The sequence below is a fragment of the Cervus elaphus genome, chromosome 12 (assembly GCF_910594005.1).
Source record: "Cervus elaphus chromosome 12, mCerEla1.1, whole genome shotgun sequence".
Taxonomy (NCBI): Eukaryota; Metazoa; Chordata; class Mammalia; order Artiodactyla; family Cervidae; genus Cervus; species Cervus elaphus.
In genome coordinates, this window is record NC_057826.1 from 46,310,477 (window position 1) to 46,332,835 (window position 22,359).

General features: G+C 38.4%; 2 protein-coding genes across 11 annotated transcripts in view; one reads left to right on the top strand and one right to left on the bottom strand.

The window, feature by feature from the left end:
* The window catches only part of CCPG1 (cell cycle progression 1), a 45,930-nt gene extending 39,363 nt beyond the window's left edge, over positions 1-6,567 (bottom strand). For 8 of the 9 annotated variants that reach the window (XM_043921139.1, XM_043921143.1, XM_043921142.1 and 5 more), the window contains exon 1: positions 6,431-6,567. The gene's annotated coding sequence lies outside the window, so the exon portion shown is untranslated. The remainder of the gene's footprint in view (positions 1-6,430) is intronic. The other variant, XM_043921144.1, reaches the window with a different exon arrangement.
* A 295-nt stretch (positions 6,568-6,862) lies between these two features.
* C12H15orf65 (chromosome 12 C15orf65 homolog) lies at positions 6,863-15,350 on the top strand. 2 transcript variants are annotated; one of them, XM_043921164.1, is made up of 2 exons: positions 6,863-7,000; positions 14,819-15,350. In XM_043921164.1, the coding sequence occupies exons 1-2, from the start codon at positions 6,983-6,985 to the stop codon at positions 15,161-15,163; spliced, it is 363 nt and encodes a 120-aa protein (XP_043777099.1). In that variant the 5' UTR covers positions 6,863-6,982; the 3' UTR covers positions 15,164-15,350. The 2 variants fall into 2 exon arrangements, with proteins under 2 accessions (XP_043777099.1, XP_043777098.1); XM_043921163.1 differs by lacking the exon at positions 6,863-7,000 and adding an exon at positions 7,055-7,171.
* Positions 15,351-22,359: the final 7,009 nt, after the last annotated feature.

Consider the following 22,359-nt stretch of genomic DNA (forward strand, 5'->3'; position numbering starts at 1 on the left):
TTGGATGCTCACAACAGCACAAAAGCTTTCTATGGTTTGTGTGAAAGGTAGAGGATGAAAGAGACGCAAAAGGTAAGAGCCATTTTCACATAAAATGCCTCTGAATTTAAACAGAAAGTAAATTTCACTGTTCTCTCTCTCCTGACTCCCAAAGGGGGGAGAAACAGGTAGTTGGTTTTGTTTTGGGTTTTTTTTTGGCCAAATTGCATCACTCAGAAATATAATCTCAATTAGACTTCATAAATGTGATGTTGCAAAAGGCTTTCAGATTGATGTCATTTCTCCAGTTTGCGTTGTGCAAGTTCAACATGATTAATGTAAGACTTCATAAAACCTTAAGACCGCCTGGCAAAAATACAGCCCACAGATTTAAACATATAAGATAAAAACACAATGGAAAAAAAAAAAAAGACTCAGAAAAGTTTTAAAATCTTAGAGTACAGATAATCTTTTTCTAGGCTTTACACAAAACCTAGAAACTACACAGGAGAAGTTTTCCATTGTACAAAAATCATAACTTATTTGCTAAAAATCATATAAGTAAGTAAGAATGATATACTGAGCATATTTGTAACATATATATAACAGAGTTTTTAAAACATTTAAAATACACCAATAAGTCAGTAAGAAAAGAGGTTTAAAACTGAATAGAAAATTCAACAAGGAACATGAGTAAGCAATTTATAGTTAGTTAGTTAGTTAAGTCGCTCAGTCGTGTCCAACTCTTTGCGACCCCGTGGACTGTAGCCCACCAGGCTCCTCCACCCATGGGATTCTCCAGGCAAGAACACTGGAAAGGGTTGTCATTTCCTTCTCCAGGGGATCTTCCCGACCCAGGGATCGAACCCAGGTCTCCTGCCTTGCAGGCAGATGCTTTAACCTCTGAGCCATCAGGGAAGTCCCAAGCAATTTATAGAAGACATTAAAATAGCTTATAAGGAAAAATGTTCAACATTACTAGCAAAGATACACAAAGAGAAGCAAAATTACTTTAACACCTAAATGATGAACAAAGATTAAACAGGTTAATACATTAAAGAAAAATAAACCCTACTGATACTAATTTATATGCATTAAATGAATTAAAATTTTAAAGAGTTATCTTTCAAATATAAAAAAATTACATGCACTATGCTAAATTTCAATAAGCTATTTATTACCTTCATAATCAGCAGGAAAAGGGACATTTCTGAAACAAAATCTAATCATCTTCTGGAGGACCAGTCTTTTGAGGACAAGTTAAAGGACTTAAGGGAATCATATTAAATACTTATATCTGAGGTATCAGAAGTTTATTGTGAAAAACTAGTATTAGAGAAAAAAGAACATAACCCAGGGCTTTGAAGAGTCCACAGTGCAGTAACTATGGGATCAAGATGTGGGTCCAGTAGCTGTCCTTCCTCTTGTTTATATTCATCATTTGAGTGGGTTCAAAGATAGCAAACAGGCTTTCCTAGTTTTAATGGAGTGAATTTCATTTAAACACTGAAATCTATTGCTAAAGACAGGCATCTGGAGAAAAATCTCCAATAGGAATAGTATTAATAATTTCACTTTATCCACCCCAGAAAGAGGTAGCAATACTGTTACAATACAGTAGGTTAACTTTTTGATTTACAAAACAAATTCTGCAATAAGTGAGTCAATATACAATTTTTTCACAAGTTTCCTTTTATGATGTAATATCCTTCAAATGGGGAAACAAAAGCAACTACTGCCATATTTGAAGACAGAAGTATCCCCTTTTGCCTCCACCTAAAAGAAGCTACACCTTTGATAAAAAGTTTGAAATAAAGTAGTAAACAACGTGAATTCAAAATGCTGGGAGGAAATTATGATACTTATTAATATGGAAATATCCTTTCCACCAGGTTTTCCAACTCTGAGAAGAATCCTAACTTTCCAGAATTGTTACATCTTAATTTTGGAAAAGGCTAAAAGAGCCGAGAGGAAATCTAAAAGTTTGACTGGCTCCACACTGCCCTCACTTGGACACTCTAAGTCCCAGTGGCTCCTGTTCTCTTCAGAGATAAAGAAGTAAAACTACAGAGCTTGATGCTTTCTTCTACTCTCAACTTAAGAAAAAAAAAGTTTTTACTTGTTAAAATGTATGTATTAATCATATATCTATTTTTTTAATACTTTCCAGAAAAAGATAATTTGTCATAATTTTTTTTTTTACAACTCTCTTCTACTTTTCTGTTGGGGGAAAAAAGCCAGAAAGATGGGAAACAAAGGGTTTATTTTTTTTGGCCACGCTAGCAGCATGTGCTCTTAGTTCCTGACCACGGCTTGAACCCATGCCCCATGCAGTGAAAGTATGGAGTCTTAACCACTGGGCTACCAGAGAAGTCCCCAAAGAGATTTTATATATTTATATCATTTTCTGTTTTTTTAAAGTACACAATAGACAATTAAGTATACCTCCACTGTTACTTTCACTTATATTTGTTCTCATAAAGTCCTCAGAATTGATTTATAAGTTTCTAAAAGACTTGTTTACTTGAATGCTCTATATGTCAACCAAACTTGATGTTAATCTCAACAGTCAGATACAGACAGGGTTAGGGTTGATGTCCCCAGAAGGAGGTGTCTAAGCTCTAAACGATTCCTCTCCCTCAAAAATAAATGCTTACACACGTCATGTATCTCTGGGAGGACCTGGGATTTGACATTCAATGTAGGCTTACTACTCATGAAATCAACTTACAGTACCGTTTTAGAACATTAAAAACAGCATTCAGTTCCTACTGTTAAGTCACACTGATGATCTTCCTTATACTTTAGATGTGCAATTAAAATAATTCAAAACCAAAATTAAAGGCCCAACCATAAAAGCACACTGCAATTTCAGGACCTTTAATGCGGCAGAGTGCAAAGTCACAGTCAGGAAAGGGGCCAGGTTTGCTTCAACCTAGTAAAAGGCAAAAAGCACTACCAAAAAGTCAAATGAAGATCTCATCTGACTTTTTTCCATCAAACTTCTCAGCCAAAAGTGTGTATCACATTAAGACATCACATTTCAAATGTATAACATGCTTTATGTAAATGTTACTTATGAAAGCCAATAATACTTTGCATTGGTAGATCACTCTGACACAAAGTAGTATGATTTTTATATCAGATTTGATTTTCATGAATATGCCATGAAGTGTGGCAATGGCTGTTATTTATAACATAAAATTAGAAACAACAGATTCATAAATTGAATTACTGTCAACATCATTAAACACTCTGACTCCTAATCCAATTCTTTTTTCACATTTCGTCATGCTGGCAACATGAACCAGAAGTAAGATTTTAGGAGAGTGCTTCAGGGGCAAATATTGAAGAAAAATTAGATTCTGACTCCCTGCTAATACTAATACTTCCTTGTTAACACTTCCTTCAGAAAGCCCTTACGCATGTTTCCACACATTAAATACCCTTTTAAAAAAAAACCCTCTAAATCAAATCAGTTAGTTGCAATCTTCCCATTATAGAGCTAAATTTCACTTTAGAACTCTAAGATTTTTTTTCAAGTTCATCTGATACAATAAACATGACCTTTGAAACAAACTCATATTTTTTAACTGTTTTAAATTAGACAGCAGAATTGTCAGACAAATATGGTATGATATCACTTATTTGTGGAATATAAAAAACATAACTAGTGAATTTAACAGGAAAAGAAACAGACTTACCTATAGAGAACTAGTGAGGGGGGCAATACTGGGGTAAAGGAATGAGGAACAAACTACTGGGTATAAGATAGGCTCAAGGATGTACTGTACAACATGAAGAATATAGTCAGTATTTTGTAATAACAATAAATGGAAAGTAACCTTTAAAAACTACAAAAAAAATTTCTAATTAAAAAAAACAAAAACAGCACAACTCCCAGAAAGAAGACTCTTGAAAATATGTTATTACTTACAATATGGCAACTTCCTCACTTCAACCACATACGAAAACAAAAACAGTTCAGCCTCTACTAGTTCTACATTGTTAGATGAGTCTGCATTTTCTGTTTTAAAATACTCTGGGCTTAACAGGCCTTACACTGTGTCCATATTCTTTACATGTCAAAAACTACTACTTCTAAGATCTCAGTTCAAACTCACATAATTCTTAAATATTTAATCTGCATAAAAACACAACATTATAATCTAGAACCAGTTGGTAAATCAGACCAGTTAAGCAATTATGGCTGTTTCTTATGCCCTGGTAAAGGAACTGAAATTTTTAATAAGGTACTGAACCAACACAGGACACAAAATACACAAACCAAAACAAAATCCAGACAAGAAACTGAAATCTGGGGAGAGAAACACTGCTCCAGAGGAGAAAATCTAAGAAAACAAAGTATGACTTCTACAGTTTAAAAAAAGGGAAAAAAAGAAAAAAAGCTTTAGAATGGATATTTTATTAAGAATAAATGGACACTTGGAATTGAGGTAAACCCCAATTTTTCAAGACTGATAAGTGCAAAAATACATAGACTATTCTTCTCAAAGAACAATGCAGCCCTTTCTTTATAACAGAAAACAAAATGTGACCCAAACATGCAACTTACCATCCATATCCAACATATTCATAATAGAAAATGAAACAAAAACATAATCCAAAATATCAGGCATATCAAACACAGTACTTAAAATGATTCAATGAAAACAAACTTAACATCCCCTATTTTATAATAACGTTTAACTTCTTTATTTCTACTGGCAAATGATAAATGAAAAATCTTGCTATATCCAGATCTTTTCAGATTAACATGCCCATGCTTTGTCACCTTGAGTTACAGGAATAATCAAGACTGCACTGCCTTAACTGAAGAAGAGTAAGGAATTCTGTCTTTGATTTTACTGTCCAAAATAAAAACAGATCAAGATGAGATGTAAAAATACTGAGAATGTGTCATATTTGTTTTGTTTTCCTTCCCAGTCCAACCAAAGCATTTCTTGTCACTTCTCCACAACTAACTTACATTTAAACTCGTTATTCATAGTTTGTGGATGCAGTAACAGGGGCTCTGCCTATGTTGTTTGTTGTTGTCACTTGCTTTTTAAAATTAATGTTTAAAAAGTTTACATAACTGGAATTGCTTTATCTGTGTCCCTTTTTTTCAATTAAATTTTGCCTACAGAAAATTTGGAAAATACTAGAAAGTGTAAAAAAAAAAACTGTAGTTGCATCATCTAATCCCTTTCGTAACTATGACTCTCCTTTGAGTCTTATTTTTTTTTTTTTGAGTCTTATTTCTTAAAGACATATAACCACTTCTAGTTCTATAGTAAACAAAATTAGAATTATACTACTTTCTAACCTATTTTCATTTAAAAACTAGTATTTCCCACACCCTTAAATATTATTTGAGAGCGATTTTTAATGGATTCTTTAACTAGAATCCTTAGCCAATCCTTAGGTTGGGGTAAAGGATTAAAAATTATTAAAAATAATCCCCTCACTTTCTCCCTTCCCTTCCCCTTTATGACCATATCGTAGAAAAGAATTGTAAACCATTCACACTAGCATCCAAGATGTGATAAATAGCCCCCTGAGAAATGCGGGGCCTAATAAGATTCAAACTTGACACCAAAGAAGAGATGCGCTAATAATGACGTTTCAAGTACTATTCAGTAGATGTGACCTTACTGGAGGCAAATTTCCTAAAAGTTGCGGTACTAAAATAATTACCTAGTCTGGCTACAAGAAGGCTTCATTCCATTTTCTTAATAAAGCTAGACTGAAGCAGCACCAATTTCACCCGCTCAACAAAGTGTCTAATTGGCCGAGTTCGTCAAAATTGGCGCTCCCAATGGCAAAAAGTTGGATTCATGAAACAAAATAAACAGGTAACGCGTACAAGACACGGTGTGGACTGATGCTACGTGAGGGTGCTTATCGATTAGGAAGGGGAGAGGGGAGGGGGGGAGATAGGGAGATTTGATGATTATCAGACTGGCGCACAAGCAGAAATCTCAAATGCTTTATTTGATCTTTCTGTTCCTGGCATCACGAGGCTCAAACGTCACCAAAAACAGACCGGCTGGCTGAAAACCCGGCGGGGTGACGCACACAACATCTTACCATATGGATTCTCATCAATCAGGACCGAGAAGAGCCTTAAGCCAGCCCAGTGGAGGAAGGCGGGTGCGTCCCCCGACCGACGGCTCCCCTACAGCCCCGGCGCTGCGCTCGCGTCTGCACGCAGGAAACCGAGGATGCAGGACCACCGCACCGGACGCCTCGGTATCTGCTCCGCCGCGAGGGCTGCGGCCCCGCGTTCTGAGGGGGCCACCCAGGCGGCCGCAAACGCCGAGAGCCTGAGGATCAAGCCTCCCCTCAGCTGAGACCCCACGAATACCTCCACCAGACGACTGACACAAGAACCGCGACAGTCGGCGCGGACTCCCCTCCCGGGGTCCAAACCCGTCTAGGACCTTACCTGAAGGGGCAGGGCCACCTCCGCCCGACGGCGCTGACTGTCGCGGTGGCGGCGGTCACAACTCCGAGAGCAGTGACGCCTCTCATAAAAACAACCTGCTCACAGGCGTCCGCAGCCGGGAGGCGGCGGCCGGCGGGGCGCCGCGGCGCATGCCGGGACTCGTAGTCCGGTCCGCGCCTCATACCGGGCGGCGGCCGAGTGAAGAACTACGACTCCCGAAGAGGAGCGCAGTCCGCCGCCGGGAAGCTGCTGGAAGCTGGGCCCCGCGGCCGAGATCCTGACAACATCCGGGCCCCAGCGCTGGAGAGGCGCCGCGGCCGGTTACTATAGAGACGGGCTGCTACAACCACTTGGCAGGTTTCCACCCTGGAGGACCGCTCCTGGGATTAGGCGGATTAGTTTATACGTATTGATCCAGCCGACCGTTCACCAGCTCTTTGCTGCTTTAATTGGGTATAGAAAAAGGGCCGCGTCCCCTCGGTGCTCACTGGCCTTCTTCCCATCAGCTGCAGGGAAACTGCGTTTGCGGAAAAAATAAAGAAGACACCGAGAATGACCGAGTGCGACTGGGTGGGTTTGGGCAGAGGGCTGGATGTTTTTGACTGTTGGTACTCTTTACTATAAATTTGGGGCACCTCGCATTCCCACCCACCCCACGCTCCAAAAAAACCACTTTTGTAGGCAATCACTGGACTACACAGATGTAACATGCATTGCATTAAGCCGGAATTGCCTCTGAAGGTATAAAGATGATTGGGGATGGTATGCAACTCATACCCCACTGCAATATGGGGTGATGGTTTTGAACAAGAAAAACGTGCCTTGTTAATTTACATTTGTTTACATTGTGTCTTGTTCAAAAAAGGATATGAGGGGGGGGGAAAGAATATGATGCATTTATATCACTGTTGATAGAAACAGTAGAAAGTTAAGGTTTACTTCTCTGTCCCCTAATTGTGGCCAAAATTTTTTTTTTAAACATGAACAAGAAGGATGGTTGGGCCTGAGGAGAAACAAAAGGGTGCCTAAAATTAGGCTTTAAGGAATTTTTTGCTTTTGGTGTTACTGTGATTAACATCAGCTGTGAAACCAAAACCAAAGAAAAAGCACTTTTAGTGTTATAATTACAGTTTCTATAATGGGCATTTTTATTATTTCAGTGGTTTGTTGTTATTTATCTTCATAAAAATGTGTGTTTATAACAAAAGACTTGCAAAAGTCAAAGTGGCCTAGTCTTCTCTAATTCTAGGAGAGCCTGAGTATTAAATTAGTAAGAAAGCCAATACCATTTATTCGTAGATTTCATTCAAGGCACTTAATTGATTTTAAAAGATTCATTTATAATTTTAGTTAACCTTCTTCTTATCCTTCACTAACAGTCGCTGACTCAGTGTGTAATCTAGCAGAGAATTTAAAGTAATCTTATTATTCTTTGTATTAGGCTGTTTTGTTTTTAATGTATGTGTTTTGAACTCCACATTTCAAGAATATCAGATTTGAAGAGGGCTAAACCTAAATAAGAAAGCTGCAGTGAGGACCAGGATATAAAGTAAAAGCAATCGGTATTTTGTTTCAAAATCCATAAACATTTGTGAATTGTTCTGGAGATACAAAAGATTTAGGTGGACAGTAACATCTACAGATTGGATGGTACAGATTATGCCAACAAGATTTTTCAGCTCATTTGTCTTCTATTTTGACTACATTCTGTTTTCTCTATTACATTTGGAGTCAAAGTTGATCCAGATTTTAGAGCCAGTTGTAGAGGGTGATTTGAAAGTCACAACCTCTGTGAGTGAGGCTGCTCTGGGCAACCTGACTGGTGTCCATCAATTATATCAGACTTGGTACTTTCTCTAACAAGTCACAAGGTAGCACCTCCCACTTAAGAATCGTGGGAACCTTGACATTTTGAGACAAAGTGACCTGTTGTCAGAATGCCATAACATTCTAGCAACTTACTCTGCTCCAATGTCTGTGCTCTGGATATTTAAGACAATTTAATAAGCAGTGTTAAAAAGAATAAATAGCAAGATATGATGAGTTTTATTTCCAGCTTTGCCAGCTTCCTACAAGATAATGAGCGTTAGTAAATGGGAGCATACTAGTGTAAATGTTCTTAACTTGTAAATTTCAGAACTGAATTGTGGAAGATGATGTGTATGCATTGAGGTATACCTGCAAAAAAGAAAATGATAAAAATCGGTTCCATTTATACAGTAATTATCATTTACATCTGATTTTCTTTCACTTTCCAACCACGGGAACTATAGCAAATTTTTTTAACCAGTTTTACAGACAATATAAAAACATAGGTGCAGTGATGATAAAGGATTGGAATCTAGGTCACACAGTTCTTGCCTTGTGCTACTCCCCTAATACTATCATACTTCTTCAAATGTGAACAAAAGTGGATTATGAATTTTAATATCTCAAATTAGAGCCATTAAATGTGAATATAAAATAATAAATAGGTCTAAAATTTGAAGCTATAAAAAAAAGAAAGTGGAGTGAATACTTCACAGTTGCAGACTAGAACTAAAGATTTCAAAACAAATAGGTTTCTGACAGTGGGAAACAATTTTGCTGAGACATTAAGTGGAATCACCCAGGAATTCAGAGTGAGATGGGTTATTTTAAGAGAAACCAAACTAATCTGACCCAAATTTGATCCTGACACAACAACAGGGCCAATATTCTTTCCTCCATTTTAGAGTTGGAGAAACCAAGTTTTTATGCTTGCTAGTTTTAAGGATTTAGAATTCTTTAAGGGTCTGAGCCGCATGAATCACAAGAATCTACTATAAAGGCTTCAAAGAAAAAGAATTTTAATGCATATAAGCAACAGTCTATTTAATTCAACCTTAAAAAGTCACAATTACAGTACCCTGGGGCTTCCCAGGTGGCACCAGTGGTAAAAAGACCACCTGCCAATGCAGGAGGCAAACAAGAGGTGGGTTCAATCCCTGGGTCAGGAAGATCTCCTGGAGGCAGGCACAGCAGCCCACTCCAGTATTCTTGCCTGAAGAATCCCTACGGACAGAAGCCTGGTGGGCTACAGTCCACAGGGCTGCAAAGAGCCGGACAGGACTGAAGCAACTTAGCACGCACACACTGCGTGTGTGCACTGTACCCTGCCAACCTCTCTAGAAGGTTAGATTATAATAATATAATTTCTGATCTGAAAGGACTTAAGATGTTACCTATTTCAGAAATTGCCAAATTTGGGGGGTTTTTTAAACTGCCAAAATTTTTTGCTGACTTGGACACCACAGAATGCATTTTTAAGGGCCTTATCACAAGTAAATGTACACTCTTCGTTCATGTTTTTTAAATAACTGAAAATCACTTTCCTATAGCTACATTTGGAGAACCCTTATATCCTCAGATTAGGAATCAAACCTATCTAACCCATCTCCTCTGTTTTATATCTATAGACAAGGAATTTGAATCCTTACAAAATAATTTCATCAAAGTCACACAGCTTTTATTACTGACATCAGAACCTAGAACTGGTGACACCTAGTTTTGAAGGTGAAGACCTACCTTTTTAAAAAATAACTAACCAATTTCCCAACATTACTGAGCTGGTTTCCTATGTGTTTATCTCCTATACAATAAAATGTGGAACTTCAGATTTTTTAATCACTGTTTTTCCAGTATCTAACAATGCCTGGCACTCAGTAGGTACTCAGTATTTGTTGAATGAGTGATAACCAAGGTCCATATAGTCTCTTCCATGTGAATTCTTTCACCTTCATGATTGAAGCTTGTTGATTTTAATGGACATGACTTTACTGAAGATTAAAGCATGTTATGTTCATGTGCTAGGAAATATCACTTTTGTATTCATTCTTTTTACTGTCTTGCTCCATCCTCCCCCAAATAGCTAAATTATTTTGAATATTTATTAAATTTATTATGTATGTTACAAATTGTAGCAAATGGCCATCTACCCAAATGTTTGCCCAGAAATCTGGCGGTCTTCCTTGATACATCCCTCTTCCTCTCCATCCACATCCAATCAGTCAATAGGTCCTATGGATGCTAATTTCAAAATATATCTCAAATTTATTTCCTAGTCTCTCTGTACCACGATATTTCTATAAATCATCGTCAGTCACATGGACTACTGAAGGTCCTCTCCACATCCATTCAAGGCTCTGACAGCCAAGTAATCATCCTAATCATGTTACATCATGACATGTTTCTCTTTAGCTCTTCAATAGCTTTCCATTGCTTTTACCATAAAGATCCAAACTTCTAACATAGTCAACCAGACCCTTCAGATTCTGCCCCTGCCCCTCTCTCATCTCGAGCCATTTTCACTCCACTTGGGCCACGCTTTTTCTCTGTGCCCTCCTCTATCTTCTCCTTCCTTGGCTTCCAGTCTTAGATTCAATGACACTTCACCAGAATGGCCTCCCTAGGCCCTTACACTAGGTTAGAACCCCCCTGAGTCTTCATAAATACCTTGAATTTTTTTTTCTTCATAGGATTTACCACAATTGTAATTAGTCAGTTGTATAATTATTTGCTTAATACACAAAGCAAAGATCCATAAAGTTAAGATGGCTGAATGTTTATCTTGTTCCTTCTTCACTCTAAAATCCAACTGTACGTCCTCTTTGAACTATGATCTACTGCATCTTATTCTATAATTTACACATTTTTATAAGTTCTTATACTTCTAGTACGGGATTTTTAAAACTTATCTTGTACATACTTCTGACAAGTTTTCTCTGTACAGACACATATAATTGAAATATATGTAAATTTAATGTACATATATATGTGCTTAGTCACTCAGTCGTGTCCAACTCTTTGTGACCCCATGGAATGTAACCTGCCAGGCTCCTCGGTCCATGGAGATTCTCCAGACAGGAATACTGATGTGCGTTGCCATGCCCTCCTCCAACCCAGGGATTGAACCCAGGTCTGCATTGCAGATGGATTCTTTACCATCTGAGCCACCAGGGAAGCCCATACATATATATACATGTATATATACATGTTGTTAAGTCACTAAGTTGTGTCTGACTCTTTGCTACCCCATGGACTGCAGCACACCAGGCTTCCTTGTCCTCCACTATCTCCCAGTCTTCTCAAGTCCACATCCATTGAGTCAGTGATGCCATCAAACCATCTCCTCCTCTGCTGCCCTCTTCTTTTGCCTTCAGTCTTTCCCAGCATCAGGGTCTTTTCCAATGAGTTGGCTCTTCCCATCAGGTGGCCAGGGTACTGGGGCTTCACCTTTAGCATCAATCTTTCCAATGAATATTCATGGTTGATCTCCTTTAGGAGTGACTGGTTTGATCTCCTTGCAGTCCAAGGAAGCCATTATAATATAATATAATATAATGGGTACTCTTCAATGTCCTCAAAAGAAAAGGACTCCCAAAAGGAGAGTAGATGGGGCTAAGTTTTTGTTTTCTTCTGTTTTTCTAGCTTTATTGAGGTATAACTGACATATAACATTTGTGTAAGTTTAGGTGCCAAAGCCTTTGACTGTGTGGATCACAGTAAACTGTGGAAAATTCTGAAAGAGATGGGAATACCAGACCACCTGACCTACCTCTTGAGAAATCTATATACAGGTCAGGAAGCAACAGTTAGAACTGGACATGGAACAACAAACTGGTTCCAAATAGGAAAAGGAGTATGTCAAGGTTGTATATTGTCACCCTGCTTATTTAACTTATATGCAGAGTACATCATGAGAAATGCTGGGCTGGAGAAAGCACAAGCTGGAAACAAGATTGCCAGGAGAAATATCAATAACCTCAGATATGCAGATGACACCACCCTTATGGCAGAAAGTGAAGAACTAAAGAACCTCTTGATGAAAGTGAAAGAGAAGAGTGAAAAAGTTGACTTAAAGCTCAACATTCAGAAAACTAAGATCATGGCGTCTGGTCCCATCACTTCATGGCAAATAGATGGGGAAACAGTGGAAACAATGGCTGACTTTATTTTTGGGGGCTCCAAAATCACTGCAGATGGTGATTGCAGCCATGAAATTAAAAAACGCTTACTCCTTGGAAGGAAAGTTATGACCAACCTAGACACCACCCTTATGGCAGAAAGTGAAGAGGAACTAAAAAGCCTCTTGATGAAAGTGAAAGATGAGAGTGAAAAAGTTGGCTTAAAGCTCAACATTCAGAAAACTAAGATCATGGCGTCTGGTCCCATCACTTCATGGCAAATAGATGGGGAAACAGTGGAAACAATGGCTGACTTTATTTTTTGGGGCTCCAAAATCACTGCAGATGGTGATTGCAGCCATGAAATTAAAAAACGCTTACTCCTTGGAAGGAAAGTTATGACCAACCTAGACACCACCCTTATGGCAGAAAGTGAAGAACTAAAAAGCTCTTGATGAAAGTGAAAGATGAGAGTGAAAAAGTTGGCTTAAAGCTTAACATTCAGAAAATACTAAGATCATGGCATCAGGTCCCATCACCTCATGGGAAATAGATGGGGAGACAGTGGAAACAATGTCAGACTTTATTTTTGGGGGCTCCAAAATCACTGCAGATGGTGACTGCAGCCATGAAATTAAAAGACGCTTACTCCTTGGAACTAAAGTTATGACCAACATAGATAGCATATTAAAAAGCAGAGACATTGCTTTACCAACAAAGGTCCGTCTGGTCAAGGCTATGGTTTTTCCAGTAGTCATGTTATGGATGTGAGAGTTGGACTGTGAAGAAAGCTGAGTGCCAAAAAATTGATGCTTTTGAACTATGGTGTTGGAGAAGACTCTTGAGGGTCCTTTGGACTGCAAGGAGATCCAACCAGTCCATCCTAAAGGAGATCAGTCCTGGGTGTTCATTGGAAGGACTGATGCTGAAGCTGAAACTCCAGTACTTTGCCCACCTCATGCGAGGAGTTGACTCACTGGAAAAGATCCTGATTCTGGGAGGGATTGGAAGCAGGAGGAGAAGGGGACGACAGAGGATGAGATGGCTGGATGGCATCACCAACTCGATGGGCATGAGTTTGGGTAGACTCCAGGAGTTGGTGATGGACAGGGAGGCCTGGCATGCTGCGATTCATGGGGTCGCAAAGAGTCGGACACGACTGAGAAGAACTGAAGGGGGTACAACATGATGCTTTGATATATATTGTGAAATGATTAACACAGTATGATTAACTAATACATCCATCACCTCACATCATTACAAATTTTTGTGTGTGAGTGTGGTAAGAATATCTACTCTCAAACTTTCAAATACAGTATTGTTAATGGCAGTAACCATGCTGTATGTTAGGTCCCTATAACTTACTCGTCATACAAGTGAAAGTTGGTATTCTTTGACCATCATCTCTCCATTTACCGCCATCCCCAGCCCCTGATAACTACCATTCTGCTGTTTTTTTTTTTTTTTAAAGATTCTACATATATGGAGATCAAACAGTATTTGTCTTTCTCTGATTTACTTCACTTAACATAATGATTTCCAGTTCCTCAGCACTGCTGCAAATGGCAGGACTCTTCTTTTATTATGACTGATAGTACTCCATTCTGTGTGTGTGTGTTTCTCCATCCATGCATCTGTTGATGAATTATTGTTTCCATGTCTTAGCTATTATGAATAATGCTGCAATGAACATGGGAATGCAGATATCTCTTCAAGATGTGATTTCATTTCCTTTGGATAGCTAAGAAGTGAAAGTGCTGAATCATATGGTAGTCCTATTTTTAGTTTTTTGAGGAAATTCCCCACTGTTTTCCATAGTGGCTGTACCAATCAACATTCCCACTAACAGTTCCCTTTTCTCCACATCCTCAACTCTTATTCTCTCTTAACTTTTTGCTAATAGCCATTCGTCAAGTGTGCAGTGACATCGTATTGTGGTTTAGATCTGCGTTTCTCTGATGACTGGGAATGTGCAACATCTTTTCATGTACTCGTTAGTTATCTATGTGTCTGTTCAGATCCTCTGCCCATTATTTAACTATATTGCTTGGTTTTCTGCTACTGAATTGTATGAGCTCTTAAGAGATTTAGAAGTGAACCCCTCATCTGATACACGGTTTGTACACGTCTTCCCGTCCAAGGCTGCCCCTTCGTTCTGCTGTTTCTGTGCTGTACCGAAGCTTTTTAGTTTGTTGTGGCCACACTTACTGATTTTTGCTTTTTTGTTGTTTGTAGTTTTGGTGCCATATCCAAAAATCATTACTAAGGCCACCTCCAAGGACCTTTCCCCTATGTTTTCCTCTAGGAGTTTTATGGTATCAGATCTTACATTCAAGTCTTTGATCTTTTTCCAGTCAATTTTTGTTGAGTTGTATAAAAAAGTTTAGGGCTTAGTTTAAATAATTCTGTTTTCTTTATTTCAGAACTGTATAATTGACCATTATTTTATGCATTTATCTTTTAGGATAAGAAAAGTACTTCAGCTTCAAATCCAGACACAGAAATGAAACCTGAACTGCCTCCTTGTGTGAATCCTGGCAATCCGGTGTTTTCATGTATGTTGGATCCAAAGACACTCCATACGACTACCTCACTATCAAAACCTAAGATGATTATGTATAAAACGAATTCAAGTAATTACGGTGAATTTTTACCTATGCCACAGTTTTTCCCCTGCTATTATACTCCAAGGGAGCAAGTATTTTCTAGTCATATCAGAGCGACTGGATTTTATCAAAATAACACTCTGAACACTGCACCTGACAGAACAAGAACCCTTGATTTCCCTAATTTTCAACACACTCTATGAAAGTGTGTTACTCTTAAAGAGAAAATATATTCAGGAAAAATGGGTTTTAAATCTAAGACTAGGATATCTAATTTGAAATATAAAAAAGGCTTGAAGTAATTTTTAAAAATACCTTTGACAAATAAAGCATTTCAACTGATAAGTGAATGACAGTGACTTCTTAAATCAAAATGTGTTCAAAACAGAATAAACAGTAGAAAGTATTTTATTATACCTAGCTTTATTTAGCTCATGTAGTCCCAAAACTTCAAAATGTTTTCAGGATCTCAACTTGTCTACTGAGTATATTTACCAAGACCAAGGAACACAGGAATTCTTACTAGAAAAACTGAATTAAGGAAGATTCTGATGAGGAATTTCTTACTTTTCTGTTACTTCAACTAATCACTTAGAACCCGGGGAAATGTTAGTTCTCACTGCTAAGCTGGTGGAAGAGAGAACTTGAAATTCTTTCATTCAGTTATTGAACACCCACTTATGGCAGGCACTATACAAAATAAGTGGGCTTTCCTGGTGGCTCAGTGGGAAGAACCTGCCTGCCGATGCAGGAGACACGAGTTTGATCCCTGGGTTGGGAAGATCCCCTGGAGAAGGAAATGGCAACTTCCAGTATTCTTGCATGGAAAATTCCATGGACAGGGGAGCCTGGCAGGCTACAGTCCACAGGGGTCACAAAAGATTTGTACATGACTTAGCAACTAAACAACAACAAATATGATGTAAATGGAACACAGAAATAAAAGAGAGTCTGTTTTATTGTTTCAATAAACAATATTTGGGGGAAATGAGATTAGCAAATTAATAATGTGTGATAATTTATGTAATGTAATATACATAAAAGGTCTTTCAGACACAGAGACAGAATTGGCTTAAACGCAGACTAAGAGGTCAGAAGAAACATCCTGGAGAAGGTAAAGCCAAATCAAAGGAAAGATCAGTCCAGGCCAAAGAAATCTTACATATAAAAGAATGAAAATGTGAAATAATGTTGCACATTTTCACAAATGCAGTTACTCTGATACATCTTCAACACAGAGCATGAGCAGTGGTAGATGATGGCCTATGCTGCTGCTGCTGCTAAGTCGCTTCAGTCGTGTCCAACTCTGTGCGACCCCATAGACAGCAGCCCACCAGGCTCCTCTGTCCCTGGGATTCTCCAGGCAGGAACACTGGAGTGGGTTGCCATTTCCTTCTCCAATGCATGCATGCATGCTAAGTCGCTTCAGTCGTGTCCAACTCTGTGTGACCCAATGGACAGCAGCCCACCAGGCTCCTCTGTTCACGGGATTCTCTAAGCAAGAATACTGGAGTGGGTTGCCATTTCCTTCTCCAATGATGGCCTATACAATTCTTTAAACTCTGAAATTACACTGCACGGAGATATATTTCAGCTGCCATCTGTTGAAACTTCCTGTTCAATTGGAACTAAACTCCTTTACTGGAAAAAACCAGAATCACCACTGTTCTTATTTTTCCCTGTTGGTTTCAGGTTCAGGATATTAACATCAATTAAAAAAAAAAATCTACTGAGTCACTAGGGGATCAGAAAAGTTGGACACAGAAAAGTTGAATCTTAGGAAACAGCTCAAACTTTGCAGCCTCATGAAATTCTTTCAAATATCCCAAAATATGATACGGGCACGGGAAAGAAAAAAAGATTAGCTTTGTTAACTTCCTCTGAAACATCAAAAATCAAGGCACTGCACAAGATTTCCAGGCGAATGATGCAACAGAATTTGAGTTTACCAGACTTCTCTGGCATAAACTATACAAACCATTTTACTCCTTCACTGTAGGTGCTTGATTTGTAGCAAGTGAAGTCAACTTTTTAACATGCAAAATCTAGAGGTTAACTAACAGTTCCTTACTATGACAGGTGGTTAGGCATTTTTTGTTTTGTTTTGTGCTGTTGCTAAAATTCTTAAGAAGGATGAGTATCATGGAATCAAGCATGTTGTCTGGAATGCAATTAAGTAGTCATTCAGTGTCTATTAAAGTCCAGGGACTTCTAGGCACCTAGCTTCATGGAGGTTAGATTCTAATAAATTCTAGTAGGGGAAAACACACCATAGACATATGTATAAATATGTATACACATTTATATATAAATGTTATAGAAAGTAAATGTTTCTGTCTTTATGTTACACTGACATATGTAATAATACATATATTTATACACATGTAGACATAGGGCATACTGCAGTCCATGGTGTTACAGAGTCAGATATGATTGGGCAACTGAACAACAAGATATACAAATACTTACAAATACTTATTCACATGTATAAATATATAAATGTAAACTATGTGTACATCAGTCAGTTTGGTCACTCAGTCGTGTCCAACTCTTTGCAACCCCATGGACTGCAGCACACCAGGCTTCCCTGTCCATCACCAACTCCCAGAGCTTACTCAGACTCATGTCCATCAAGTCGGTGATGCCATCCAACCATCTCATCCTCTGTAGTCCCCTTCTCCTCTTGCCTTCAATCTTTCCAGCATCAGGGTCTTTTCAAATCAGTCAGTTCTTCACATCAGGTGGCCAAAGTATTGGAGTTTCAGCTTCAGCATCAGTCCTTCCAATGAATATTCAAGACTGATTTCCTTTAGGATAGACTGGTTGGTTCTCCTTGCAGTCCAAGGGACTCTCAAGAGTCTTCTCCAACACCACAGTTCAATGCATCAATTCTTTGGCACTCAGCTTTCTTTATAGTCCAACTCTCACATCCATACATGACTACTGGAAAAACCAAAGGTTTGACTAGACAGACATCTGTTTGCAAAGTAATGTCTCTGCTTTTTAATATGCTGTCTAGGTTGGTCATAACTTTTTTCCCAAGAAGCATCTTTTAATTTCACGGCTACAGTCACCACCTGCAGTGATTCTGGAGCCCAAAAAAATAAAGTCTATCGCTGTTTCCATTGTTTCCCGATCTATTTGCCATGAAGTGATGGGACCAGATGCCATGATCTTAGTTTTCTGAATGTTGAGCTTTAAGCCAACTTTTTCACTCTCCTCTTTCACTTTAATCAAGAGGCTCTTTAGTTCTTCTTCGCTTTCTGCCATTAGGGTGGTGTCATCTGCATATCTGAGGTTATTGATCTTTCTCCCAGCAATCTTGATTCTAGCTTGTGCTTCATCCATCCCAGCATTTCTCATGATGTACTCTGCATACAAGTTAAATAAGCAGAGTGACAATATATAGCCTTGATGTACTGCTTTTCCGATTTGGAACCAGTCTGTTGTTCCATGTTCGGTTCTAACTGTTGCTTCTTGACCTGCATATAGATTTCTCAGGAAGCAGATCAGCTGGTCTGGTATTCCTATCTCTTGAAGAATTTTCCACAGTTCATTGTGATCCACACAGTCAAAGGCTTTGGCATAGTCAATAAAGCAGAAATAGATGATTTTCTGGAACTCTCTTGCTTTCTCGATGATCCAATGGATGTTGGCAATTTGATCTCTGGTTCCTCTGCCTTTTCTAAATCCAGCTTGAACATCTGGAAGTTCACTGTTCACGTACTGTTGGAGCCTAGCTTGGAGAATTTTGAGCATTACTTAACTAGCCTGTGAGATGAGTGCAATTGTGTGGTAGTTTGAGCATTCTTTGGCATTGCCCTTGAAGAAGGTACTATGGTGAGCACCTTCCCTGGCTTGTATGTATACGTATTTACATATAAATATTTATGTTGGGTTTCCCCAGTGGCTCAGTCAGTAAAGAGTCTGCCTGCAAAGCAGGAGACTAGGGTTTGATCCCTGGGTTGGGAAGATCTCCGGGAGAAGGGAATGGCAACATACTCCAGTATTCTTGCCTGGAAAATCCCATGGATAGGGGAGCCTGGTGGCTACAGTCCATGGGATCACAAAGAACTGGACACAACTGAGTGACTAACAGCAACGCCATAATGTGTACATATTTACAGATAAATATTTATGTCCATATATGTATGTTAGTTGCTTAGTCATGTCCGACTCTTTGCAATTCCATGGACTGTAGCCTGCTGGCTCCTCCGTCCATGGGATTCTCCAGGCAAGAATACTGGAATGGTTTGCCATTTCCTTCTCAGGGGGATCTTTGCCACCCAGAGATCGAACCTGGGTCTCTTGCATTGCAGGCAAATTCTTTAATGTCTGAGCCACCAGGGAAGCCCCCATGTAATATTTACATATTTATGTTACATAAATTTTACTTATGTAAACATTTTATTTACATGTTACTCACACACACACACACACACACACACACACATATATATATCTGTATGTATACAACATGCCAGGTGAAAAGAATTATAGGGAAAAACTAACACAGGGTTGGAGGAAGAGTGCTTGGACAAGGAGGTATTTAAGGTACAGGAGTGTCTGATCAGTTGGTATTTGATGCTGCCCCTGAAGAAAGTCAAAAGAAAGTCAAGTTATTGTGGGAACTGAATATCTAGTCTGATTTTCAAGGGAGAAGTTGAATATAATCAATTAAAACAAATTCACACAAAGATATTATTTAAAATCATGAGATAAGATAACAAAGTGTAGGCAGAATAAAGACCAGAGGACTAATCTCTAGGGAACTCATTTAGAAGTCAGGTGGATGACAAGGAATAAACAAATGAGATCAAGAAGTGACTACTGAAGTAGGAAGAAATGAGGAAGACTGTGATACTCAGAAGTCAAGTAAAGAACTTGTTTCCTGAACAGGGAATGACCCAGCTTTGTGAAACTCTCTTGGAAGCTAACACATAGATTGAGACCTGAGGGTTTGATTAGGCAATGTAGAGATAACTGGTGACCTCAACGAGAAGTATTTTAGTGAGGTTGTAGAGAGGAAAACCGTACTAGAACAGGTTTATGAAAGCCTGCAAGAAGTAAAAACTTTAGTAGCTTTTCTGTACACTGAATATAGAGATGGGGTAATAGCTGGAAATAAATGTGGGGCCAAAGGTTACTTTTTAAAAAGAAGATTATAATATAGCATATTTGTATTTGATGGAAGCACATTTTGAGAATCTCTCACCCACAGTGATCAGTTCCACAGAGAAAATGTAGCTAAAGATGACTGCAGAGTAATGTTCTTTAACATGGACTAAAAAAGTAGAGTGTATAAAATCAAATGTATAGACAGGATGAACACAGAATTATCCATCAATTTATAGTATACTTAGAACCAGGATACATAAGATCAAGCTAAAAATAAAGCATTAGAATATGGACTGTAAAGTATTAATTTATTTTGTGAGCCACAGTGAATAAAGCAGTACATTTGAAATATGCTATCCTCAAGTGTAAAAAATAAACATACTCAGTAAATTTTTCCAGAAAGAAAGACTCCATTTCAGGTAACAGTTTGAATAATCAATTCTCCTGGAAAATATTTAAAGCACATTAAATTAAAAACTCACATATTTTAGGAAAATTTTCCTACCTTTACACAATTATCAGAATATTTAAAGTTTTACCTCCATTTATTGACTGATTGTCTTCCCTGGTGGTTCAGTTGGTAAAGAATCTGCCTGCAATGCGGGAGACCTGGGTTCAATCCCTGGGTCGGGAAGATCCCCTGGAAGAGGAAATGGCAACCCACTCCAGTATTCTTGCCTGGAGAATTCCATGGACAGAAGAGCCTGGTGGATTACAGTCCACGGGGTCACAAAGAGCCGGACACGGCTGAGTGACTAGCACTTTCACTTTCACTGACTGATTATTTCTAGAAATACAGCATTAAGTTAAACTAAAGGCTTATCTTCCCAAAGGAATATTTTACTAGTTTGTTTAGGTCTTTTTCCTCTTTTAGCTATAAGCTAAAAAAGACTATTCATAAATATAATTTTACCCCATCAATAATCTAATTAATATATTTGACCAAATAATGTTGGTTTTTACTATATATAATAGCTCAAATTTATTCTGAGTTTATTATGTTCTACGTACTATACAAAGCAGTCCATTTATTAAACAAAGAACATGCTTATTTAGGTCATACAAAGGCTAAAATGAAGTGTGTTCTAAGTACTGTCAAAAGTAGTGCCTTAAAAAAAAAAAAACAGTTACCTGAAGAGAGTGTCTTAAGAAGAGAGATGGCCTTAGGAGTCATATTCCTTTAAAACATTTTAGAAGGGGGAATCACAACATCAACTAAATAAATTCCTCTATTAATGTACTTTCACGGGAAAAAAAAAAAAAGGCAAATCACATCTCAAAGAATGATACTGGTAACCTTGTCATGACCTGAAGAGTTAACCTGGCTTTATTCTTAGTACAAGAGAGTTAGTTATAATGAGGTATGTCTTAAGGCTTGTAAACAAAGGGAACAGCCTAAACATTTTAGGAAAAAGGAAGCTTATTATGTAGAACTGGATGCATGATGCCATGAAACAGTCCATTCATTAAACTAATTATCCTTGTTCTGAGTCCATGTCTGTCAAGCAAATTGATGATTTACCATGTCAAATCTGCTTATAAAGACAAATGAATTTTCATTTACCCTACCATGACCATGAACATCCTCAGTCAATTTCTGATTATGCATTAGTAATAAGTATGTAATCTGTTTTACTTACTCTCCTGAGCCTGGTTAATGTGACTCTCTGATCCTTGCAGATGGGTCAGTCTTGAGGGTACTCTCGGGTCTTTGAGAGTGAGACTGAGGCAGATCAATTCAGTAACATAATGAAACACACCCTTGTTTTCAGGATTCTTGGGAGACCACATACCAACTTTTTCCCCCAGATAGTATGTGCAAAAGGCCTTTCCTTTATTCTCCACATAGATGAGATGTGTTGGAAAAAACCTGGCTTACCAATGCCAAGTGGTCTTTCCTTGACCAAACTCTAAACAGGCTCCTCTGAGCCACTGTTTTAATTAGGCCTCACCCTTGTGTAAGCAGATGGGGTATGGAGTCCCTGCAGAAAAAGAACCAGATATAGTTTTTGACATAGAGAAGCCATTTGAGGCCTAAACCATTTTGTGATCTAAGCCTGGTCACAATGCTTGACCTTGAACAGGTCTTAATAATGATCTTACAGGAACAAAAGAACAAAGGACTCTTATCAGGCCAGGAACTACAGCAAAGATAACAAATCAGATAATAAATACTTCCAAGTCTGCTTCAGTGGTAAAGATTAGCCTGAAGCAGTTTCTTGAGTTGTTTTGAAGAATTTAACCCCCCTCCAGGGCTCAGAGTTGGACCATAAAGAAGGCT